The sequence below is a fragment of the Hyla sarda genome, chromosome 1, assembly GCF_029499605.1.
Source record: "Hyla sarda isolate aHylSar1 chromosome 1, aHylSar1.hap1, whole genome shotgun sequence".
NCBI lineage: Eukaryota > Metazoa > Chordata > Amphibia > Anura > Hylidae > Hyla > Hyla sarda.
The window spans coordinates 3,204,844-3,232,716 of NC_079189.1; the positions used below are offsets into that span (position 1 = coordinate 3,204,844).

Genomic DNA, 27,873 nt, shown 5'->3' on the forward strand with positions numbered 1-27,873 from the left:
TGACTGGAGAGGTGACACTGCTGGGACATTATACAGTAATGGAGGGGTCAGGTGATGATTGGAGAGGTGACACTGCTGGGATATTTTACAGTAATGGAGGGGTCTGGTGATGACTAGAGAGGTGACCCTGCTGGGACATTATATAGTAATGGAGGGGTCTGGTGATGACTGGAGAGGTGACACTGCTGGGACATTATACAGTAATTGCGTGGTCTGGTGATGACTGGAGAGGTGACACTGCTGGGACATTATACAGTAATGGAGGGGTCTGGTGATGACTGGAGAGGTGACACTGCTGGGACATTATACAGTAATGGAGGGGTCTGGTGATGACTGGAGAGGTGACACTGCTGGGACATTATACAGTAATGGAGGGGTCTGGTGATTACTGGAGAGGTGACCCTGCTGGACATTATACAGTAATGGAGGGGTCTGGTGATGACTAGAGAGGTGACACTGCTGGGACATTATACAGTAATGGAGGAGTCTGGTGATGATTGGAGAGGTGACACTGCTGGGACATTATACAGTAATGGAGGAGTCTGGTGATGATTGGAGAGGTGACACTGCTGGGACATTATACAGTAATGGAGGGGTCTGGTGATGACTGGAGAGATGACACTGCTGGGACATTATACAGTAATGGAGGGGTCTGGTGATGACTGGAGAGATGACACTGCTGGGACATTATACAGTAATGGAGGGGTCTGGTGATGACTGGAGAGGTGACACTGCTGGGACATTATACAGTAATGGAGGGGTCTGGTGATGACTGGAGAAGTGACACTGCTGGGACATTATACAGTAATGGAGGGGTCTGGTGATGTCTGGAGAGGTGACACTGCTGGGACATTATACAGTAATGGAGGGGTCTGGTGATTATTGGAGAGGTGACACTGCTGGGACATTATACAGTAATGGAGGGGTCTGGTGATGACTGGAGAGGTGACACTGCTGGGACATTATATAGTAATGGAGGGGTCTGGTGATGACTGGAGAGGTGACCCTGCTGGGACATTATACAGTAAAGGAGGGGTCTGGTGATGATTGGAGAGGTGACACTGCTGGGACATTATACAGTAATGGAGGGGTCTGGTGATGATTAGAGAGGTGACACTGCTGGGACATGATACAGTAATGGAGGGGTCTGGTGATGATTAGAGAGGTGACACTGCTGGGACAATATACAGTAATGGAGGGGTCTGGTGATGACTAGAGAGGTGACACTGCTGGGACATTATACAGTAATGGAGGTGTCTGGTTATGACTGGAGAGATGACACTGCTGGGACATTATACAGTAATGGAGGGGTCTGGTAATGACTGGAGAGGTGACACTGCTGGGACATTATACAGTAATGGAGGGGTCTGGTGATGACTGGAGAAGTGACACTGCTGGGACATTATACAGTAATGGAGGGGTCTGGTGATGACTGGAGAGGTGGCACTGCTGGGACATTATACAGTAATGGAGGGGTCTGGTGATGTCTGGAGAGGTGACACTGCTGGGACATTATACAGTAATGGAGGGGTCTGGTGATGACTGGAGAGGTGACACTGCTGGGACATTATACAGTAATGGAGGGGTCTGGTGATGACTAGAGAGGTGACACTGCTGGGACATTATACAGTAATGGAGGGGTCTGGTGATGACTGGAGAGATGACACTGCTGGGACATTATACAGTAATGGAGGGGTCTGGTGATGACTGGAGAGGTGACACTGCTGGGACATTATACAGTAATGGAGGGGTCTGGTGATGACTGGAGAGGTGACACTGCTGGGACATTATACAGTAATGGAGGGGTCTGGCGATGACTGGAGAAGTGACACTGCTGGGACATTATACAGTCATGGAGGGGTCTGGTGATTACTGGAGAGGTGACACTGCTGGGACATTATATAGTAATGGAGGGGTCTGGTGATGACTGGAGAGGTGACACTGCTGGGACATTATATAGTAATGGAGGGGTCTGGTGATGTCTGGAGAGGTGACACTGCTGGGACATTATACAGTAATGGAGGGGTCTGGTGATTATTGGAGAGGTGACACTGCTGGGACATTATACAGTAATGGAGGGGTCTGGTGATGACTGGAGAGGTGACACTGCTGGGACATTATATAGTAATGGAGGGGTCTGGTGATGACTGGAGAGGTGACCCTGCTGGGACATTATACAGTAAAGGAGGGGTTTGGTGATGATTAGAGAGATGACACTGCTGGGACATTATACAGTAATGGAGGGGTCTGGTGATGATTGGAGAGATTACACTACTGGGACATTATATAGTAATGGAGGGGTCTGGTGATGACTGGAGAGGTGACACTGCTGGGACATTATACAGTAATGGAGGGGTCTGGTGATGATTGGAGAGGTGACCCTGCTGGGACATTATACAGTAATGGAGGGGTCTGGTGATGACTGGAGAGGTGACACTGCTGGGACATTATACAGTAATGGAGGGGTCTGGTGATTATTGGAGAGGTGACACTGCTGGGACATTATACAGTAATGGAGAGGTCTGGTGATGATTGGAGAGGTGACACTGTTGGGACATTATACAGTAATGGAGGGGTCTAGTGATGACTGGAGAGGTGACACTGCTGGGACATTATACAGTAATGGAGGGGTCTGGTGATGACGAGAGGTGACACTGCTGGGACATTATACAGTAATGGAGGGTCCTGGTGATGACTGGAGAGGTGACACTGCTGGGACATTATACAGTAATGGAGGGGTCTGGTGATGACTGGAGAGGTGACACTGCTGGGACATTATACAGTAATGGAGGGGTCTGGTGATGACTGGAGAGGTGACACTGCTGGGACATTATACAGTAATTGAGGGGTCTGGTGATGACTGGAGAGGTGACACTGCTGGGACATTATACAGTAATGGAGGGGTCTGGTGATGACTGGAGAGGTGACACTTCTGGGACATTATACAGTAATGGAAGGGTCTGGTGATGACTGGAGAGGTGACACTGCTGGGACATTATACAGTAATGGAGGGGTCAGGTGATGACTGGAGAGGTGACACTGCTGGGACATTATACAGTAATGGAGGGGTCAGGTGATGATTGGAGAGGTGACACTGCTGGGACATTATACAGTAATGGAGGGGTCTGGTGATGACTGGAGAGGTGACACTGCTGGGACATTATACAGTAATGGAGGGGTCTGGTGATGACTGGAGAGGTGACACTGCTGGGACATTATACAGTAATGGAGGGGTCTGGTGATGACTGGAGAGGTGACACTGCTGGGACATTATACAGTAATGGGGGGTCTGGTGATGACTGGAAAGGTGACACTGCTGGGACATTATACAGTAATGAAGGGGTCTGGTGATGACTGGAGAGGTGACACTGCTGGGACATTATACAGTAATGGAGGGGTCTGGTGATGACTGGAGAGGTGACCCTGCTGGACATTATACAGTAATGGAGGGGTCTGGTGATGACTGGAGAGATGACACTGCTGGGACATTATATAGTAAAGGAGGGGTCTGGTGATGACTGGAGAGGTGACCCTGCTGGGACATTATACAGTAATGGAGGGGTCTGGTGATGACTGGAGAGGTGACCCTGCTGGGACATTATACAGTAATGGAGGGGTCTGGTGATGATTGGAGAGGTGACACTGCTGGGACATTATACAGTAATGGGGGGGTCTGGTGATAACTGGAGAGGTGACACTGCTGGGACATTATACAGTAATGGAGGGGTCTGGTGATGACTGGAGAGGTGACTGCTGGGACATTATACAGTAATGGAGGGGTCTGGTGATGACTGGAGAGGTGACACTGCTGGGACATTATACAGTAATGGAGGGGTCTGGTGATGACTGGAGAGGTGACCCTGCTGGGACATTATACAGTAATGGAGGGGTCTGGTGATGACTGAAGAGGTGACACTGCTGGGACATTATACAGTAATGGAGGGGTCTGGTGATGATTGGAGAGGTGACACTGCGGGGACATTATACAGTAATGGAGGGGTCTGGTGATGACTGGAGAGGTGACACTGCTGGGAAATTATACAGTAATGGAGGGGTCTGGTGATGATTGGAGAGGTGACCCTGCTGGGACATTATACAGTAATGGAGAGGTGACACTGCTGGGACATTATACAGTAATGGAGAGGTCTGGTGATGACTTGAGAGGTGACACTGCTGGGACATTATACAGTAATGGAGGGGTCTGGTGATGACGAGAGGTGACACTGCTGGGACATTATAAAGTAATGGAGGGGTCTGGTGATGACTGGAGAGGTGACACTGCTGGGACATTATACAGTAATGGAGGGGTCTGGTGATGACTGGAGAGGTGACCCTGATGGGACATTATACAGTAATGTAGGGTTCTGGTGATGACTGGAGAGGTGACACTGCTGGGACATTATACAGTAATGGAGGGGTGTGGTGATGACTGGAGAGGTGACACTGCTGGGACATTATACAGTAATTGAGGGGTCTGGTGATGACTGGAGAGGTGACACTGCTGGGACATTATACAGTAATGGAGGGGTCTGGTAATGACTGGAGAGGTGACACTGCTGGGACATTATACAGTAATGGAGGGGTCTGGTGATGACTGGAGAGGTGACTCTGCTGGGACATTATACAGTAATGGAGGGGTCTGGTGATGACTGGAGAGGTGACACTGCTGGGACATTATACAGTAATTGAGGGGTCTGGTGATGACTGGAGAGGTGACACTTCTGGGACATTATACAGTAATGGAGGGGTCTGGTGATGACTGGAGAGGTGACACTGCTGGGACATTATACAGTAATGGGGGGTCAGGTGATGACTGGAGAGGTGACACTGCTGGGACATTATACAGTAATGGAGGGGTCAGGTGATGATTGGAGAGGTGACACTGCTGGGATATTATACAGTAATGGAGGGGTCTGGTGATGACTAGAGAGGTGACCCTGCTGGGACATTATATAGTAATGGAGGGGTCTGGTGATGACTGGAGAGGTGACACTGCTGGGACATTATACAGTAATTGCGTGGTCTGGTGATGACTGGAGAAGTGACACTGCTGGGACATTATACAGTAATGGAGGGGTCTGGTGATGACTGGAGAGGTGACACTGCTGGGACATTATACAGTAATGGAGGGGTCTGGTGATGACTGGAGAGGTGACACTGCTGGAACATTATACAGTAATGGAGGGGTCTGGTGATTACTGGAGAGGTGACCCTGCTGGACATTATACAGTAATGGAGGGGTCTGGTGATGACTGGAGAGGTGACCCTTCTGGGACATTATACAGTAATGGAGGGGTCTGGTGATGACTGGAGAGGTGACCCTGCTGGGACATTATATAGTAAAGGAGGGGTCTGGTGATGACTGGAGAGGTGACCCTGCTGGGACATTATACAGTAATGGAGGGGTCTGGTGATGACTGGAGAGGTGACCCTGCTGGGACATTATACAGTAATGGAGGGGTCTGGTGATGATTGGAGAGGTGACACTGCTGGGACATTATACAGTAATGGGGGGGTCTGGTGATGACTGGAGAGGTGACACTGCTGGGACATTATACAGTAATGGAGGGGTCTGGTGATGATTAGAGAGGTGACACTGCTGGGACATTATACAGTAATGGAGGGGTCTGGTGATGACTGGAGAGATTACACTGCTGGGACATTATATAGTAATGGAGGGGTCTGGTGATGATTGAAGAGGTGACACTGCTGGGACATTATACAGTAATGGAGGGGTCTGGTGATGATTGGAGAGGTGACACTGCGGGGACATTATACAGTAACGGAGGGGTCTGGTGATGACTGGAGAGGTGACATTGCTGGGACATGATACAGTTATGGAGGGGTCTGGTGATGATTGGAGAGGTGACCCTGCTGGGACATTATACAGTAATGGAGGGGTCTGGTGATTATTGGAGAGGTGACACTGCTGGGACATTATACAGTAATGGAGAGGTCTGGTGATGATTGGAGAGGTGACACTGTTGGGACATTATACAGTAATGGAGGGGTCTAGTGATGGCTGGAGAGGTGACACTGCTGGGACATTATACAGTAATGGAGGGGTCTGGTGATGACTGGAGAGGTGACACTGCTGGGACATTATACAGTAATGGAGGGGTCTGGTGATGATTAGAGAGGTGACACTGCTGGGACATTATACGGTAATGGAGGGGTCTGGTGATGACTGGAGAGGTGACACTGCTGGGACATTATACATTAAAGGAGGGGTCTGGTGATGACTGAAGAGGTGACACTGCTGGGACATTATACAGTAATGAAGGGGTCTGGTGATGACTGGAGAGGTGACACTTCTGGGACATTATACAGTAATGGAGGGGTCTGGTGATGACTGGAGAGGTGACACTGCTGGGATATTATACAGTAATGGAGGGGTCTGGTGATGACTGGAGAGGTGACACTGCTGGGACATTATACAGTAATGGAGGGGCCTGGTGATGACTGGAGAGGTGACACTGCTGGGACATTATACAGTAATGAAGGGGTCTGGTGATGACTGGAGAGGTGACACTGCTGGACATTATACAGTAAAGGAGGGGTCTGGTGATGACTGGAGAGGTGACACTGCTGGGACATTATATAGTAATGGAGGGGTCTAGTGATGACTGTAGAGGTGACACTGCTGGGACATTATACAGTAATGGAGGGGTCTGGTGATGACTGGAGAGGTGACACTGCTGGGACATTATACAGTAATGGAGGGGTCTGGTGATGATTAGAGAGGTGACACTGCTGGGACATTATACAGTAATGGATGGGTCTGGTGATGATTAGAGAGTTGACACTGCTGGGACATTATACAGTAATGGAGGGGTCTGGTGATGATTAGAGAGTTTACACTGCTGGGACATTATACAGTAATGGAGGGGTCTGGTGATGATTAGAGAGGTGACACCGCTGGGACATTATACAGTAATGGAGGGATCTGGTGATGACTGGAGAGGTTACACTGCTGGGACAGTATACAGTAATGGAGGGGTCTGGTGATGACTGGAGAGGTGACCCTGCTGGGACATTATACAGTAATGGAGGGGTCTGGTGATGACAGGAGAGGTGACCCTGCTGGGACATTATACAGTAATGGAGGGATCTGGTGATGACTGGAGAGGTGACACTGCTGGGACATTATACAGTAATGGAGGGGTCTGGTGATGACAGGAGAGGTGACACTGCTGGGACATTATACAGTAATGGAGGGGTCTGGTGAAGATTAGAGAGGTGACACTGCTGGGACATTATACAGTAATGGAGGGGTCTGGTGATGACTGGAGAGGTGACACGGCTGGGACATTATACAGTAATGGAGGGGTCTGGTGATGACTGGAGAGGTGACACTGCTGGGACATTATACAGTAATGGAGGGATCTGGTGATGACTGGAGAGGTGACCCTGCTGGGACATTATACAGTAATGGAGGGGTCTGGTGATGACAGGAGAGGTGACCCTGCTGGGACATTATACAGTAATGGAGGGATCTGGTGATGACTGGAGAGGTGACACTGCTGGGACATTATACAGTAATGGAGGGGTCTGGTGATGACTGGAGAGGTGACACTGTTGGGACATTATACAGTAATGGAGGGGTCTGGTGATGACTGTATCATTGTGTGTCAGGTTCCTATAAGGTGTCAGGATGTGGCGGTCTATTTCTTCATGGAGGAGTGGGAGTATGTAGAAGGACACAAGGATCTGTACCAGGACATAGTCATGATGGAGGATCACCGGCCCCTCACATCACAAGGTAAGAAGAGACATATATATAGATATCACTCTCACTACCTAGTAACATAGAATTCTATCCAGCACTGATGTATTCATTCCCTGTGTGTTCCCTACAGATGGAGTCATTGATAGAAATCCACCCGAGAGGTGTCCCCGTCCTCTGTATTCCCAGGACTGTCCAGAGGGAAATGTCCCAGAGAATTATCAGGTAGATAAGGCTGATCCTATATCTCTATAGGGGGGTCCTTATAGTCTCCCCATAATATGGCCATAAAACGGTCGAACTAAAGTTCCTACTGGCATTTTATTGTTTGTTTGTTCAGGTTGAAGATCAGATTAATATTAAAGTTGTGGTTAAAGATGAACCAGAAGATGAGACGAATTTCTGGGCCGATCCCCCGTGTATGAGGGAAGTGAAGGAGGAAATTCCAGCAGGTGTTACCCCAGGTATGTAATAATGAATTACACAGGGAATTCCAAGGTTAATTCAGGGGAGGTTCCATGTTAGAGCAATATTATAGTAACCACAGGTTAAATATGCATGTCACTTTCCCCTGGTGGCTCAGCCTTCCCTTACATAGCTCCCCCTGGTGGCTCAGCCTTCCCTTACATAGCTCCCCCTTGTGGCTCTGCCTTTCCTTACATAGCTCCCCCTGGTGGCTCATCCTTCCCTTACATAGCTCCCCCTGGTGACTCAGCCTTCCCTTACATGGCTCCTCCTGGTTGCTCAGCCTTCCCTTACATAGCTCCCCCTGGTGACTCAGCCTTTCCTTACATAGCTCCCCCTGGTGGCTCATCCTTCCCTTACATAGCTCCCCCTGGTGGCTCAGCCTTCCCTTACATAGCTCCCCCTGTTGGCTCAACCTTCCCTTACATAGCTCCCCCTGGTGGCTCAGCCTTCCCTTACATAGCTCCCCCTGGTGGCTCAGCCTTCCCTTACACAGCTCCCCCTGGTGGCTCAGCCTTCCCTTACATAGCTCCCCCTGGTGGCTCAGCCTTCCCTTACATAGCTCCCCCTGGTGGCTCAGCCTTCCCTTACATAGCTCCCCCTGGTGGCTCAGCCTTCCCTTACATAGCTCCCCCTGGTGGCTCAGCCTTCCCTTACATAACTCCCCCTGGTTGCTCAGTCTTCCCTTACATAGCTCCCCCTGGTGCCTCAGCTTTCCCTTACATAGCTCCCCTTGTGGCTCTGCCTTCCCTTACATAGCTCCCCCTGGTGGCTCATCCTTCCCTTACATGGCTCCCCCTGGTGACTCAGCCTTCCCTTACATGGCTCCTCCTGGTGACTCAGCCTTCCCTTACATAGCTCCCCCTGGTGGCTCAGCCTTCCCTTACATGGCTCCCCCTGGTGGCTGAGCCTTCGCTTACATAGCTCCCTCTGGTGGCTCTGCCTTCCCTTACATAGCTCCCCCTGGTGGCTCAGCCTTCCCTTACATAGCTCTCCCGGGTGGCTCAGCCTTCCCTTACATAGCTCCCCCTGGTGGCTTATCCTTCCCTTACATAGCTCCCCCTGGTGGCTCAGCCTTCCCTTACATAGCTCCCCCTGGTGGATCAGCCTTCCCTTACATAGCTCCCCCTGGTGGCTCATCCTTTCCTTACAAAACTCCCCCTTGTGGCTCAGCCTTTCCTTACATAGCTCCCCCTGGTGGCTCATCCTTCCCTTACATAGCTCCCCCTGGTGGCTCAGCCTTCCCTTATATAGCTCCCCCTGGTGGATCAGCCTTCCCTTACATAGCTCCCCCTGGTGCCTCAGCCTTCCCTTACATAGCTCCCCCTTGTGGCTCAGCCTTCCCTTACATGGCTCCTCCTGGTGGCTCAGCCTTCCCTTACATAGCTCCCCCTGGTGACTCAGCCTTTCCTTACATAGCTCCCCCTGGTGGCTCATCCTTCCCTTACATAGCTCCCCCTGGTGGCTCAGCCTTCCCTTACATAGCTCCCCCTGGTGGCTCATCCTTCCTTTACATAGCTCCTCCTGGTGGCTCAGCCTTCCCTTACATAGCTCCCCCTGGTGGCTCATCCTTCCCTTACATAGCTCCTCCTGGTGGCTCAGCCTTCCCTTACATAGCGCCCCCTGGTGGCTCGGCCTTCCCTTACATAGTTCCCCCTGGTGGCTCATCCTTCCCTTACATAGCTCCCCCTGGTGGCTCATCCTTCCCTTACATAGCTCCTCCTGGTGGCTCAGCCTTCCCTTACATAGCGCCCCCTGGTGGCTCGGCCTTCCCTTACATAGTTCCCCCTGGTGGCTCTGCCTTCCCTTACATAGCTCCCCCTGGTGGCTCAGCCTTCCCTTACATAGCTCCCCCTGGTGGCTCAGCCTTCCCTTACATAGCTCCCCTTGGTGGCTCAGCCTTCCCTTACATAGCTCCCTCTGGTGGCTCTGCCTTCCCTTACATAGCTCCCCCTGGTGGCTCAGCCTTCCCTTACATAGCTCCCCCTGGTGGCTCAGCCTTCCCTTACATAGCTCCCCCTGGTGGCTTATCCTTCCCTTACATAGCTCCCCCTGGTGGCTCAGCCTTCCCTTACATAGCTCCCACTGGTGGATCAGCCTTCCCTTACATAGCTCCCCCTGGTGGCTCATCCTTTCCTTACAAAACTCCCCCTTGTGGCTCAGCCTTTCCTTACATAGCTCCCCCTGGTGGCTCATCCTTCCCTTACATAGCTCCCCCTGGTGGCTCAGCCTTCCCTTATATAGCTCCCCCTGGTGGATCAGCCTTCCCTTACATAGCTCCCCCTGGTGCCTCAGCCTTCCCTTACATAGCTCCCCCTTGTGGCTCAGCCTTCCCTTACATGGCTCCTCCTGGTGGCTCAGCCTTCCCTTACATAGCTCCCCCTGGTGACTCAGCCTTTCCTTACATAGCTCCCCCTGGTGGCTCATCCTTCCCTTACATAGCTCCCCCTGGTGGCTCATCCTTCCCTTACATAGCTCCTCCTGGTGGCTCAGCCTTTCCTTACATAGCTCCCCCTGGTGGCTCATCCTTCCCTTACATAGCTCCTCCTGGTGGCTCAGCCTTCCCTTACATAGCGCCCCCTGGTGGCTCGGCCTTCCCTTACATAGTTCCCCCTGGTGGCTCATCCTTCCCTTACATAGCTCCCCCTGGTGGCTCATCCTTCCCTTACATAGCTCCTCCTGGTGGCTCAGCCTTCCCTTACATAGATCCCCCTGGTGACTCAGCCTTTCCTTACATAGCTCCCCCTGGTGGCTCATCCTTCCCTTACATAGCTCCCCCTGGTGACTTAGCCTTTCCTTACATAGCTCCCCCTGGTGGCTCATCCTTCCCTTACGTAGCTCCCCCTGGTGGCTCGGCCTTCCCTTATATAGCTCCTCCTGGTGGCTCAGCCTTCCCTTACATAGCTCCCCCTGGTGGCTTATCCTTCCCTTACATAGCTCCCCCTGGTGGCTCAGCCTTCCCTTACATAGCTCCCCCTGGTGGATCAGCCTTCCCTTACATAGCTCCCCCTGGTGGCTCATCCTTTCCTTACAAAACTCCCCCTTGTGGCTCAGCCTTTCCTTACATAGCTCCCCCTGGTGGCTCATCCTTCCCTTACATAGCTCCCCCTGGTGGCTCAGCCTTCCCTTATATAGCTCCCCCTGGTGGATCAGCCTTCCCTTACATAGCTCCCCCTGGTGCCTCAGCCTTCCCTTACATAGCTCCCCCTTGTGGCTCAGCCTTCCCTTACATGGCTCCTCCTGGTGGCTCAGCCTTCCCTTACATAACTCCCCCTGGTGACTCAGCCTTTCCTTACATAGCTCCCCCTGGTGGCTCATCCTTCCCTTACATAGCTCCCCCTGGTGGCTCATCCTTCCCTTACATAGCTCCTCCTGGTGGCTCAGCCTTCCCTTACATAGATCCCCCTGGTGACTCAGCCTTTCCTTACATAGCTCCCCCTGGTGGCTCATCCTTCCCTTACATAGCTCCCCCTGGTGACTTAGCCTTTCCTTACATAGCTCCCCCTGGTGGCTCATCCTTCCCTTACGTAGCTCCCCCTGGTGGCTCGGCCTTCCCTTATATAGCTCCTCCTGGTGGCTCAGTCTTCCCTTACATAGCTCCCCCTGGTGGCTCATCCTTCCCTTACATAGCTCCTCCTGGTGGCTCAGCCTTCCCTTACATAGATCCCCCTGGTGGCTCAGCCTTTCCTTACATAGCTCCCCCTGGTGGCTCGGCCTTCCTTTATATAGCTCCCCCTGGTGGCTCACCCCTCCATTACATAATATATAATTTGTCACAAGCAGCATGAATGGATGAGCCCTTCCTGTCAGGTGTGAACAGTCCTGTAGTGTAGGAGGTGTAATGGTTTGGGGAGGGGAGACATCTAAATTACATCTGACAACACTTAAAAAGTAAGACCAGTGTATGGGGGTAATTAATAATTTACAACCTATAGGTTACCTTTTGGAAATGCAATGCAGACCCTACATTTCAATAGCACTTGGTCACCTGACCTCCTCTTATTACAGAAATAATTTTATGTGTCTGCAGTTACACAGGTAAACCAGTAGGAGGAGTAGAAGCACATGTATTAAACCACTAACACTCGCTCTCCTCCCCCTCATGTTTCACCGCACCAGTTTCTTTGTCAGGAAATAGACAGGCACTGAGCACGAGAACGGCGGACAATGGGTTTTAACCCCTTAAGGACCCGGGGGTTTTTCCTTTTTTTTGCATTTTCGTTTTTTCCTCCTTACCTTTAAAAAATCATAACGCTTACAATTTTGCACCTAAAAACCCATATGATGCTTATTTTTTGCGCCACCAATTCTACTTTGTATTGCTGTCAGTCATTTTACCCTAAAATCTACGGCGAAACGGAAAAAAAAATCAGTGTGAGACAAAATTGAAAAAAAATGCCATTTTGTAACTTGTGGGGGCTTCCGTTTCTACACTATAGTTATTTAGGTAAAAATGACACCTCATCTTTATTCTGTAGGTCCATACAATTAAAATGATCCCCTACTTATATAGGTTTGATTTTGTCGTACTTCTAGAAAAAATCATAACTACTTATACGTTTAAAATTGTCATCTTCTGACCCCTATAACTTTTTTATTTTTCCGCATATGGGGCGGTATGAGGACTCACTTTTTACGCCGTGTTCTGAAGTTTTTAGCGGTATCATTTTTGTATTCTTCGGACTTTTTGATCGCTTTGTATTCATTTTTTCATGATATAAAAAGTGACCAAAAATACACTATTTTGTACTTTGGCATTTTTTTACGCATACGCCATTGACCGTGCGGTTTAATTAACGATATATTTTTATAATTCGGACATTTACACACGCGATGATACCACATATGTTTATATTTTTTATATACACAGTTGTTTTTTGTGGGAAAAGGGGGGTGATTCAAAATTTTATTAGGGAAGGGGTTAAATGATCTTTATTCACTTTTTTTTTTTACACTGTTATAGCTCCCATAGGGACCTATAACACTGCACACACTGATCTCTTATACTGATCATTGTTATCCCATAGGGACCTATAACACTGCACACACTGATCTCTTATACTGATCATTATTATCCCATAGGAGACTATAACACTGCACACACTGATCTCTTATACTGATCATTATTATCCCATAGGGACCTATAACACTGCACACACTGATCATTGTTATCCCATAGGGACCTATAACACTGCACACACTGATCTCTTATACTGATGATTGTTATCCCATAGGGACCTATAACACTGCACACACTGATCTCTTATACTGATTATTATTATCCCATAGGAGACTATAACACTGCACACACTGATCTCTTATACTGATCATTGTTATCCCATAGGGACCTATAACACTGCACACACTGATCTCTTATACTGATCATTGTTATCCCATAGGAGACTATAACACTGCACACACTGATCTCTTATACTGATTATTATTATCCCATAGGAGACTATAACACTGCACACACTGATCTCTTATACTGATCATTGTTATCCCATAGGGACCTATAACACTGCACACACTGATCTCTTATACTGATCATTGTTATCCCATAGGAGACTATAACACTGCAAACACTTATCTCTTATACTGATCATTGTTATCCCATAGGAGGCTATAACACTGCACACACTGATCTTTTACATTGATCAGTGATTTCTCATAGGAAACCATTGATCGATGATTCTGCTGCTTAACTGCTCATGCCTGGATCTCAGGCACTGAGCAGTCATTCGGCGATTTGACAACGAGGAGGCAGGTAGGGACCCTCCAGCTGTCTTGTAATCTGTTCGGGATGCCGCGATTTCGCAGCGGCGATCCCAAACAGCTCTCTGAGCTAACCAGCAACGTTTTAGTTTCACTTTAAAGGGTTAATAGTGCGCGGCACCACGATCAGTGCTGTGCCCTATTAGCCACGGGTCCCAGCCGTTGTTAGAGGCTGGGCCCGACCGGCTATGACACGGGGCCACGCCGTGGCCCCACGTTATAGAATGGGAGCAAACTCATGACGTATTGGTACGTCATGGGTCCTTAACCCCTTAAGGATGCAGGGTTTTTCAGTTTTTGCACTTTCGTTTTTTCTTCCTTACCTTTTAAAAATCATAACCCTTAAAATTTTCCACCTAAAAATCCACATTATGGCTTATTTTTTGCGTCACCAATTCTACTTTGCAGTGAAATTAGTCATTTTACCCAAAAATTCACGGAGAAACGGAAAAAAAAATCATTGTGCGACAAAATCGAAGAAAAAATGCCATTTTGTAACTTTTGGGGGCTTCCATTTCTACGCAGTGCATATTTCGGTAAAAATGACCCCTTATCATTATTCTGTAGGTCCATACGGTTAAAATGATCCCCTACTTATATAGGTGATTTTGTCGCACTTCTGGAAAAAATCATAACTACATGCAGGAAAATGTATACGTTTAAAAAATGTCATCTTCTGACCCCTATAACTTTTTTATTTTTCCACGTACAGGGCGGTATGAGGGCTCATTTTTTGCGCCGTGATCTGAAGTTTTTATCAGTACCATTTTTGTTTTGTTATTTCAAAAGGCTTTATTACATTTTGAAAAATATGAACAATAGAATTATCAAAAATAACACAGCATAAAAAAATACAGAGCAATTGTTATACAAGATGCTCATAATTACAACGGGTTCGTTGAGCGAGGCTTAATATATATCAGATCAACAGCTTACTTCCTTAACAAGGCCACAGCCACAATCCAGTTGCCGCAGCGGTCCGCCAAGCTGCTATTGGGGGTAACTCCAAATAGACTAATTCTCTATATATAAGCAAAGAGGAGGCGTCCACGCTACAGCCATATTTCTACTACATGTTACGTGAATAAAGGTTCTGATGGTGTCGGAGGATACATACTACAAAGACAGACACACGAGGGAAGACAAACCAGACAAAATAGGAGGACAAAGAAAGTGGGAGAGAAAAAGAGGAAAGGGAATGGGGAAAAGATAAAGGAAGTAGAGAGAGAGAGATCCGCGTGACCTAACAGAATTGTCCAAATACTCCACCAATGGTTGCCAGGTAGCATCAAATGACTTTTGAGAATCACACAGCAGGCTAGTCAATTTGTCATTAGTCATAATCCAATTTAACTTGGAACGAATCAGCTGGAAAGGGACAGAAGCCGATTTCCAACTAGTTGCAATAGCAATCTTAGCGGCCAAAAAAATATAATAAATCAGTTTACGTGAGCCTTTGGAAATGTTAGGAATCGGGGCATTGAGTAAAGCTTGTTCCGGAGTTTTCCGGAGATTAACACCCGTTACAGAAAGGATAAAGTGGTATACCCGTATCCAAAAACGTTTAACACGAGGGCAGTCCCACCAAATGTGAATCATAGTGCCCCTCTGTTGACAGTTGCAAAAACAAAGGGGGGAATCTGAGGGGTACATCTTCGCTATCCTAGACGGAACCAAGTACCATCTCAGGAGGACTTTCCAGCCCGCTTCCTGCAAGGACGTATTGATAGAGAGTTTGGAAGTAGTAGCAGCGCCAAGGGCCCAGTCTTGTAACTCAAATGTTCTCCCCAGGTCCCCCTCCCAGGCCAACATATACGGGAGTTTGTTGGAGGAACCTAATAGAATGTTATAGACAGCAGAAATTGAACCTTTACTATCTGCGGCCATAAAGCACAAGGATTCGTATGGGGTGCGACAAGTGATATCCATCCCTTGTTTTTTCAGACCCGACAAAAAATGGACAATTTCATTATAGCGAAATAATTCTGAGTCGGGTAATTTATAGAAAGAACAAAGGTAAGCCACTGATTTAATGCCAAGCCCGTCGATAAAGTCACCTATGCGAAATAGACCCCTTTCAGACCACCAGGTGAATGCCAAGGAGACCATGCCCGGAGGAAATTTAGGATTGCGTAATAGTGGGGCTGCCGGGGAATGGGTCGATTGTACAGGGAATCGATTGCGAAGGCTATCCCATAGTGCTAATGATTGAGAAAGGACAGGGGAAAGGATCGGAGGTCGCTCCTTGGCTAAGAGCCATTGCAGGAGCGAAAGAGGGATAGTGGGGGTGGCTAATTGTTCAATAGTAACCCATTGGGGGCAGGAATGTCTAGCGTGAATCTGAGCTAATTGAGCTAGTCTAGCCGCTTGGTAATATTTTTTGAGATTAGGTACCCCTAGGCCCCCCTGAGACCGTGAGGCAAATAGCGTCTTACGTCCCACTCTACTACCCCTAGATCCCCAGATAAAGCGCAGTAGATCTGATTGCAGACGATCCAATGCTAAAGAGGGAAGAGAGATCAGGAGGGAACGGAAAGCGTAAAGCAATCTAGGCAATAAATTCATTTTAACGGAGGCAATCCTGCCTAACCATGACATAGAGAAGCTAGACCAGGTACGCAGATCGTTCCTTATCTCACGAAATAAAGGGGGGTAATTAGCGGAAAAAAGGGCAGAGGTCAAAGGGGTCAATTGAATACCCAAGTAGGGCAAACTATGTGTGGCCCATTGAAAATCAAAGTTTAGCTTTAAGAGTTTAACAGTCCTATCTGGCAGATTAATGTTCAAAGCTACCGATTTGAAAGAATTCAATTCTAAACCCAAAACCTCTGAAAAATGTTGTAAGACCTGAAATAAGTTGGGGAGCGAAGCTAAGGGAGAAGAGAGAGTCAGTAGAAGATCGTCTGCAAAAAGCGACAGTTTATGTTCCCCCACCCCCACCCCGATGCCCCTGATTGAGGAAGAGTTACGAATAATGGCCGCTAGGGGTTCCATTGCAAGAGCAAATAGGGCGGGGGAGAGGGGACAGCCCTGTCTAGTACCTCTCTCAACCCGGAAGGCCTCCGAGGCATAACCTCTAACATTAACTGAAGCCCAGGGGGCAGCATATAATGTGCGCAACAAGGTAAGAAATTCTGGGCCAAAGCCCCAGTGTTCCAAAGTTAAAAATAAGTACTCCCAATGTAATGAGTCGAAGGCCTTCCGTAGGTCCAGAGAAAGCAAAAATCCTGTGCGGGGGCTAGTTCTACCATCCCAGGTTGACTGCAGTAGAGAAATTAAGTCTATAACCCTGCGAGTTTGATCTCGAGCCTGTCTACCTGGCATAAAGCCCACCTGGTCCGGATGGACATAGGATGCAATAAACGTATTTAAACGCAGGGCCATAATTTTAGTTAGCAATTTCATGTCATTATTAATTAAGGAAATGGGACGATAGTTATCGCAAAGAGAGTGGTCTTTGTTTGGTTTAGGCATTGCTTTAATGACCGCCATTGAGTATTCAGGGCCTAAGGGAGCACCCTGATGAATAGCGTTAAATAGGTCAGTTAAATGTGGAAGGAGGACAGGGGAGAATTTTTTATAATAAAGAGCGCTAAAAAGCCATCCGGCCAGGGGTGCTAGATAACTTAGAAGTCTTGATTGCCAAAAGTGTACCTGGTTTATCACCTTGGGAAAAAAAATGATATCTAGACCAACGTAAGCTTTTCTCCGCTTTTCTCAGAGCTGCTCAGGCATCCTCAACTTTGGTCCTGAGATCACGTTCAGGGAAAGTCTTATGCTCCACCAAAAGGTCAGCATAAGCCCTCTCTTTGGCTGTCAGATCGGAAATATAAGCCTTCTTCAAGCGAGTCACAATTTGGATTAATTTCCCTCTAATAGTGGCCTTATGGGCCGCCCAGACTATAGGTTGGGGAACCTCTTCCGTCTTATTAACAGAGAAAAATAATTTCCTCAGTTAGTTCCTCAACACTAACGGGGTCAGACAGTATGGAATCATTCAGGCGCCAACGGAATGACTCCGGTTTTGCCCACAAATCGCTAAGTCCTATGCAAACGATATCGTGATCCGACCAAGAACATGGGAGAATTTTCGCCTAGGTGACCAACGGCAGAAGAGAGGCAGGAAGAAAAATATGGTCAATACGGGAATAAGTGGAGTGTGGAGCAGAATAGTAGGTGTAGTCTCTAGCTGAAGGATTAAAATTTCTCCATGCATCGGTAAGGTCGTGGGCTAACAATAATTTGGCCAAAAGGAGTCCCTGGGGAGAGGGCACCCTGAGGGTAGGAGACCCTAGAGACGATTTATCCATGACGGGGTCTAGTGCCAAATTCGAGTCACCTCCCATAATCAGGGAGCCCTCAATATGAGGCAAAAGGACTGAGAACATATCATGGAAAAACTAACTGATTGTCATTGGGGGCATAATAAGAGACGAACGTCACCACCGAGTCAAGAATTTCACCAGAGACCAACAAATAACGTCCCTTAGGGTCATTAATCACATTGTGAGAAGTGACCGAAACCTTGTTGGATAAGCAAATGGCAACTCCCTTCTTCTCTGGGGAATAAGCTAAATAAAAGGTAGGGAACCAATTATGAAAATAAGCCGGGGCTGAGTCGGTGGAAAAGTGCGTCTCCTGTAATAGAAGGACCTCAGCTCCTAGGGAGCGATAGTGGCGAAAGGCCTTACATCTTTTCATCGGGGAGTTAAAGCCATGTAAATTGTAAGAGAATACCATGCAGAGAGCGGGACTGGATGTGGTAACTACCCAGGATGCCATGATGAAAGGGAGTAGGGTGATAATGTAACCATACTGAGGAGCAGGCAAAAATGAACTAGGAGAAAAAAGGGTACATTAATCACAATGGATAACTCTAGATAAGAAAGAAAGACTACATACATAGAGGAGAGGGACACAACAGACCAGAAGACACAGAAGGGGGGGAAAACAAGCACGCACAATCCGTATAAATTAGCAACAAGGACACAGGACAATCCTATACAGAACATCCAAAGGAAGAGAAAGTGTAAAGACCCCAACCCTAAAACCGGGTGTGGTGGGTCCAGTCTCTCAACAGGGGGCATAAGGCACCCCCCAGCACAATCTGTAGCAAAAAGGGAAAAACAGTGACTGTGAGAGCAATATATCAACTACTTCAGTCTAGAATAAATCTAAGAATCGAGAGGCAATACACCAATCCAGAGGGATCACGATAGTCCAATAGCCCTGCTAAAAAGAAACAGAGTAAACAAAACAATATAAAATCAAACAGCAATCTTAGCTATTAAGGGCTAGAGGGTTCACTGGTGTAAGGCACAATACAGTAGATGTCAAGGCAGTACTTCAGGGGGGAAGTCAAGGAGGGCGGCGAGGATCCTGGCGGCGCTCCCTTTGTCTGTGCCATAGGGGGGAGAGAGGGGCGTCAGGATTGGAGCGCTGTGAGACCCTAGGGCCTTCCTTCGATATCAAACGCAGATTTTCCAAAAGCAGCTCGCCATCCTGAAGCGAGGTGAATGAGTGAGTACGATTTTGATAAGAGAAGAATAAGCGAAACGGAAACCCCCATCTATACTTGATGTTATGACGTGTTAGGACTTGAAGAAGGGGCTTTAGGGCGCGGCGGCGTTGGATGGTCAATGGGGCAATATCCGCAAAAATTTGGACTTCATGGTCAGCAATTTTGATGATGTCGTGATCCCTCGCCGCCCTCATCACACTCTTCTTGGTCTTATAGAATGCTGGCTTCAAGATTACATCCCGTGGGAGGCCATCAGCACGGGGACCTGTTAGTGCTCGATTGGCCCGATCAGTCTCATAGAAAAAAAAATCTTTATCAGGAATGAGGGAGCGATACAAATCTTGCAGAGCCGCCTCTAGGTCAGTGACGGTTTCCGGAAGGCCTCTGATGCGAAAGTTAACCCGGCGGGACCTGTTCTCTAGGTCCTCAATTTTGTCGTTCGCGGTTTCCAGGCGAACATGCAGCTCAGAAATGCTCTCGTCGTGTTGGTTAAGTTTTGCAATGGTGGAATCTAGCTTGGTCTCAATAGCCTCCACTCGCTGGCCTAGGTCCCGGAACTCTGCACGGACCTCTGACAAGACAGTAGCCGAAGATTTAGAAAGTTCACATTGTAGAAGATGAGAAAATTTTGCAATGAGTACAGCATCGCCTGAGTAATGGGGCTGCTGTGGAGGAATAACTTCACCCTCCTGGGAGGATTGGGAGGATATAGCTGCCATGGCTCTGTCCATGGAGGATTGTGAGGAGCCGGGGGGATCAAATAGATCCACTTGAGAGCGGCAGGTGAATGAGGTGGTGAAGGACATTGGTTCAGCGCAGTCGCGCACTCAGTGGAGACTTCTTGAATCGGCAATAAGGGAGGACACTCCTCGTCCGGGGACTCTAAATGAGGGTCAGGTGGTAACGAAACTGAAGTAGAGCGGGTGTTAGCCCGATCTTTGTTGTATTTGCCTCTCATCCGAGAACTAGTGTAATGCAGTCACTCCAATTATAGCGTAGTAGGTGCTGGGGGGAACAACCAGCTTTAGGGAGACATCAAGGCACCTGCAAACAGTCCAAAAATAATAGTCCAGCAGTTATTAGACACTGCGTGAGGGGGTATAATCAGTCACAAATGGGTTAAAATATATTAAAGTCTAAGCCAGTTATCGGCTATCAGCCAAAGGCTGTCTGGGCATGCTGGGAGTTGTTTTGCAACATCGGGAGGGTCACAGTTTGGAGACCACTGTTACAGTGGTGCCCAAACAGTAGCCCTCCAGATGTTGCCAAACTACAACTCTCAGCATGCCTCAACTGCCCAGGCATGCTGGGAGTTGTAGTTCTGTAACATCTGTCCCTTCAGATTTTGCAATTTTCATGACATTTTTGAAAATTGCTGCTCTACTTTGAAGCCCTCTAATTTTTTCAAAATGCAAAAGTATGTCCATTTTATGATGCCAACATATAGTGGACATATTGTGTTTGTGAAGAAAAATAAAATGTATTTGGAATATCCATTTTCCTTACAATTAGAGAGCTTCAAAGTTAGAAAAATGCAAAATTTTCTAAATTTTCATGAAATTTTGGGATTTTTCACCAAAAAAGGATGCAATTAACGCCGAAAATTTACCACCAAAATAAAGTAGAATATGTCACGAAAAAACAATCTCACAATCAGAATATTCGGTAAAAGCGTTTTCGCGTTATTAATTCGTAAAGTGACGGTGGTCATAATTGCGAAAAAGGGCTCAGTCCTTAAGGTGAAAAAGGGCTGCGTCCTTAAGGGGTTAAACAATTTCAGAATGACCACTAGGTGGCAGCAGAGTACTGTGGATGAGTATCAATACGTCCAGGCTGAGTAGAAATAGAAAGTGAAAGTTCAATGAAACTGAGTATTTGGAGATCAGAGTATAGTTGTTGCACAGTGAATGCCCCCAGTGTTATTCGATATTCTTTGCAGTATATAGGGGTTGTAACTCAAACCCCTAGTCAGGGTGCTGAGGCAGAGGGTGAAGGGGCCGGCTGTCAGCCCTGTGAAGTCAATGCAGGGCTATATCCTGAGCGCTGTGTGGCGTGCACTCAATAGAGGTTAGGGGCTGGGTGTTCGCAGCAAGCGAGTTCCTACCTTCCTCTCCTGTCTTCAGGGATGTGGGAGACAAGGTCCCGGGGGCATCGGACCTATGAGCAAGTGAGTCACTTAGCAGGCCCGGCCTCCTGAGGGCAGTGAGAGCCGGCTGCAACTGTGTTTTCGCTCCCGTGCGCCGCAAGCAAGATGGCGCTCCTACCTGACAGCAAGTACAGGGCCGGAGATGTGCAGTGCAGGATCTCCGGTTCTGGGTGTCGGAGGCCTCGCTGTGAGGGGTCAAAATGTTCCTTAGGGGAAGGGGGAAATGTCCCAAGGGTCCCCGACCAGATAGGACAGCCTGTGGGGTTAAAATTACGCCCAGTAGTCCCGGAATTGCAGGAGCTGAGGTGCGGCACGTCCTCTTCGGCTGGCTGTTGGCTTCCCCCCCCCCCCCCCCCCATTTTTGTTTTGATCTGACTTTTTGATAACTTTTTATTCATTTTTTGAATTTTGATTTTTTTTTACATGTACGCCATTGACCGTGCGGTTTAATTAACTATATATTTTTATAGTTCGGACATTTACGCACGCGGCGATACCACATATGTTTATTTTTATTTACACAGTTTTATTTTTTTTATGGGAAAAGGGGGGTGATTCAAACTTTTATTAGGGAAGGGGTTAAATGACCTTTATTAACACTTTTTTTTTTTAACTTTTTTTTTTGCAATGTTATATATAGGAGACTATAACACTGCACACACTGATCTCATACTGATCATTGTTATCCCATAGGGACCTATAACACTGCACACACTGATCTCTCATGCTGATCATTGGCGTGTATTAACACGCCTGTGATCAGTGTTATCGGCACTTGACTGCTCCTGCCTGGATCTCAGGCATGGAGCAGTCATTTGCCGATTGGACACCGAGGAGGCAGGTAAGGGTCCTCCCGGTATCCTGTAAGCTGTTCGGGATGCCGCGATTTCACCGCGGCTGTCCCGAACAGCCCGACTGAGCAGCCAGGATACTTTCACTTTCACTTCAGACGCGGCGGTCAGCTTTGATCGCCGCGTCTGAAGGGTTAATACAGGGCATCACCGCGATCGGTGATGTCCTGTATTAGCCGCGGGTCCCGGTCGTTGATAGCCGCTGGGACTGACCCGATGTGATGCGGCATATCGCAGGAGCCGGCAGAGGACGTAAATATACGTTCTTCATCGTTAAGGGGTTACACAGGGGTCAAGTCCTGGGAAAAAAGTTGAGGAACTCACCTAAGATTTCCCCTATAGGGTAGGTCCTGCTATTGGGAACAGTGTTCTAGCTGTGGAAAAAGTGCAGGAACTCAGTTTCCACCCATTCCAGCAGGACTTGAGCCCTGGTTTTAAAACCTTCTTTAGTGACATCATGGGGGAGGGGGTGTTTCTAATCCACCCAATCAGATTGACCATTTATCATGTGAACCTATCAGTATATCAATATGTCTACAGGGCAGGTCTCCCATCCAATCACTTATAACCACGACTAACCAATGAAAACCTTCCCAGGGCGGGATCTTCCCTAACTGGATAGTTGTCCTGTTACGTGCTGCGCAGACTCTACATGTGATCTCCGTTGTAATCGCTCGTGCGCACGTGACGGTTCTCAGCTGCTGTGTAAACCATCCTGCGCTGTTAGAAGGATCATAGCGCCGCCGACCTATCCTAATCTCCGCTTCATCCACTAGAGGGGGCACATGCTGCGCTAACTCTTAGGTTATAGGGGCTTATATGGCCGCCCTAGGAGGACCCTCAGGATCGCCTGTACCTTACTGCTTATAGATTGTTACCACCTAATAGACTACACTACGGGAGGAATATGTCACATGACATCTCTCCTCCCTGTATATATATGGAGATTCTTTATAGTAAATCACTATCCAAGCTGGGATTCAGGGAAGTATTAAAGTCATTCTATGATATGAGAGATGGAAATAGAATTTAATGGTTCATATAAAAAGGAAAATTAAATACATCGCCCATGGGAAAATACATTTCCCATTGTTTTGTATGGGACTTTAAACAAAAACCCCGATCCTCACAAATGGGGGTAGTTAAGGGTTAAATTAACTATCCTATATTTTAAGTGGACATATAAGTAACATGTGACCAAGTATTATCGAAATATCTCCAGCTGTTTGGAAGTTATGCAGTAACATATATTTCCCATTGACTTGCATGGGACTTTAAACATAAGCCCCGCCCCTGGCAAATGGGGGTGAGTAAGGGTTAAATCACCTATCCTATGTTTGTTGTTGACATATAAGTAACATGTGTGCCAAGTTTCATGTTAATATCTTTAGCCGTTTGAAAGTTTTTGTGGAACATACACACATACATACACATATATATATACATACACACATACACCCTACACATACATACATATATACATATATATACACACACGTTAAGTTTTATATATATAGATAAAATTATATTTACCGGTAAAGCAATTCTCATCTTCTAATTCGTTTATTAGTTTTAGTATCAATAAACCAAATCAATATCCAAGGACATCATATCCCATCAACATAGATGATATTAGAATAGATGATATTAGAATAGATGATATTAGAATAGATGATGATATTAGAATAGATGATGATATTAGAATAGATGATGATATTAGAATAGATGATGATATTAGAATAGATGATGATATTAGAATAGATGATGATATTAGAATAGATGATGATATTAGAATAGATGATGATATTAGAATAGATGATATTAGAATAGATGGTGATATTAGAATAGATGATGATATTAGAATAGATGATGATATTAGAATAGATGATATTAGAATAGATGATAATATTAGAATAGATGATAATATTAGAATAGATGATATTAGAATAGATGATATTAGAATAGATGATATTAGAATAGATGATGATATTAGAATAGATGATGATATTAGAATAGATGATGATATTAGAATAGATGATATTAGAATAGATGATATTAGAATAGATGATGATATTAGAATAGATGATGATATTAGAATAGATGATATTAGAATAGATGATATTAGAATAGATGATGATATTAGAATAGATGATGATATTAGAATAGATGATATTAGAATAGATGATGATATTAGAATAGATGATATTAGAATAGATGATGATATTAGAATAGATGATGATATTAGAATAGATGATATTAGAATAGATGATATTAGAATAGATGATATTAGAATAGATGATATTAGAATAGATGATGATATTAGAATAGATGATGATATTAGAATAGATGATGATATTAGAATAGATGATGATATTAGAATAGATGATGATATTAGAATAGATGATGATATTAGAATAGATGGTATTAGAATAGATGATGATATTAGAATAGATGATGATATTAGAATAGATGATGATATTAGAATAGATGATGATATTAGAATAGATGATGATATTAGAATAGATGATGATATTAGAATATATGATATTAGAATAGATGATATTAGAATAGATGATATTAGAATAGATGATGATATTAGAATAGATGATGATATTAGAATAGATGATGATATTAGAATAGATGATGATATTAGAATAGATGATGATATTAGAATAGATGATATTAGAATAGATGATATTAGAATAGATGATATTAGAATAGATGATGATATTAGAATAGATGATTATATTAGAATAGATGATGATATTAGAATAGATGATATTAGAATAGATGACGATATTAGAATAGATGATATTAGAATAGATGATGATATTAGAATAGATGATATTAGAATAGATGATATTAGAATAGATGGTGATATTAGAATAGATGGTGATATTAGAATAGATGATGATATTAGAATAGATGATGATATTAGAATAGATGATATTAGAATAGAATATGATATTAGAATAGATGATGATATTAGAATAGATGATGATATTAGAATAGATGATGATATTAGAATAGATGATGATATTAGAATAGAATATGATATTAGAATAGATGATGATATTAGAATAGATGATGATATTAGAATAGATGATGATTTTAGAATAGATGATGATTTTAGAATAGATGATGATTTTAGAATAGATGATGATTTTAGAATAGATGATGATATTAGAATAGATGATGATATTAGAATAGATGATATTAGAATAGATGATGATATTAGAATAGATGATTATATTAGAATAGATGATATTAGAATAGATGATGATATTAGAATAGATGACGATATTAGAATAGATGACGATATTAGAATAGATGATATTAGAATAGATGATGATATTAGAATAGATAATATTAGAATAGATAATATTAGAATAGATGATGATATTAGAATAGATGATTATATTAGAATAGATGATATTAGAATAGATGATATTAGAATAGATGATATTAGAATAGATGATGATATTAGAATAGATGATATTAGAATAGATGATGATATTAGAATAGATGATATTAGAATAGATGATATTAGAATAGATGATGATATTAGAATAGATGATTATATTAGAATAGATGATGATATTAGAATAGATGATATTAGAATAGATGATATTAGAATAGATGATATTAGAATAGATGATGATATTAGAATAGATGATATTAGAATAGATGATTGATTATATTAGAATAGATGATGATATTAGAATAGATGATGATATTAGAATAGATGATGATATTAGAATAGATAATATTAGAATAGATGATGATATTAGAATAGATGATGATATTAGAATAGATGATTATATTAGAATAGATGATGATATTAGAATAGATGATGATATTAGAATAGATGATGATATTAGAATAGATGATGATATTAGAATAGATGATGATATTAGAATAGATGATGATATTAGAATAGATGATGATATTAGAATAGATGATGATATTAGAATAGATGATGATATAAGAATAGATGATGATATTAGAATAGATGATGATATTAGAATAGATGATGATATTAGAATAGATGATATTAGAATAGATGATATTAGAATAGATGATGATATTAGAATAGATGGTGATATTAGAATAGATGATATTAGAATAGATGATATTAGAATAGATGATAATATTAGAATAGATGATATTAGAATAGATGATATTAGAACAGATGATGATATTAGAATAGATGATATTAGAATAGATGATGATATTAGAATAGATGATAATATTAGAATAGATGATATTAGAATAGATGATATTAGAATAGATGATAATATTAGAATAGATGATAATATTAGAATAGATGATATTAGAATAGATGATAATATTAGAATAGATGATATTAGAATAGATGATATTAGAATAGATGATATTAGAATAGATGATATTAGAATAGATGATGATATTAGAATAGATGATGATATTAGAATAGATGATATTAGAATAGATGATAATATTAGAATAGATGATAATATTAGAATAGATGATGATATTAGAATAGATGATAATATTAGAATAGATGATATTAGAATAGATGATATTAGAATAGATGATAATATTAGAATAGATGATATTAGAATAGATGATGATATTAGAATAGATGATGATATTAGAATAGATGATGATATTAGAATAGATGATGATATTAGAATAGATGATGATATTAGAATAGATGATGATATTAGAATAGATGATGATATTAGAATAGATGATGATATTAGAATAGATGATATTAGAATAGATGATATTAGAATAGATGATGATATTAGAATAGATGATGATATTAGAATAGATGATGATATTAGAATAGATGATGATATTAGAATAGGTGATATTAGAATAGATGATGATATTAGAATAGATGATATTAGAATAGATGATGATATTAGAATAGATGATGATATTAGAATAGATGATATTAGAATAGATGATATTAGAATAGATGATATTAGAATAGATGATATTAGAATAGATGATGATATTAGAATAGATGATATTAGAATAGATGATGATATTAGAATAGATGGTGATATTAGAATAGATGATGATATTAGAATAGATGATATTAGAATAGATGATGATATTAGAATAGATGATGATATTAGAATAGATGATATTAGAATAGATGATGATATTAGAATAGATGATGATATTAGAATAGATGATGATATTAGAATAGATGATGATATTAGAATAGATGATGATATTAGAATAGATGATATTAGAATAGAATATGATATTAGAATAGATGATATTAGAATAGATGATGATATTAGAATAGATGATGATATTAGAATAGATGATTATATTAGAATAGATGATATTAGAATAGATGATGATATTAGAATAGATGATGATATTAGAA

At 44.1% G+C, this 27,873-nt stretch overlaps 2 protein-coding genes across 2 annotated transcripts in view; one reads left to right on the forward strand and one right to left on the reverse strand.

Moving 5' to 3' along the window:
- The window catches only part of LOC130306231 (uncharacterized), an 870,792-nt gene that overhangs the window by 87,320 nt on the left and 755,599 nt on the right, over positions 1-27,873 (reverse strand). The window lies entirely within an intron of this gene.
- The window catches only part of LOC130285919 (zinc finger protein 501-like), a 38,749-nt gene that overhangs the window by 6,991 nt on the left and 3,885 nt on the right, over positions 1-27,873 (forward strand). Inside the window, exons 2-4 of the mRNA XM_056537229.1 lie at positions 7,636-7,762; positions 7,860-7,951; positions 8,067-8,190. Coding sequence (XP_056393204.1) covers positions 7,675-7,762; positions 7,860-7,951; positions 8,067-8,190 — 304 coding nt within the window. The 5' untranslated portion in view covers positions 7,636-7,674. The remainder of the gene's footprint in view (positions 1-7,635; positions 7,763-7,859; positions 7,952-8,066; positions 8,191-27,873) is intronic.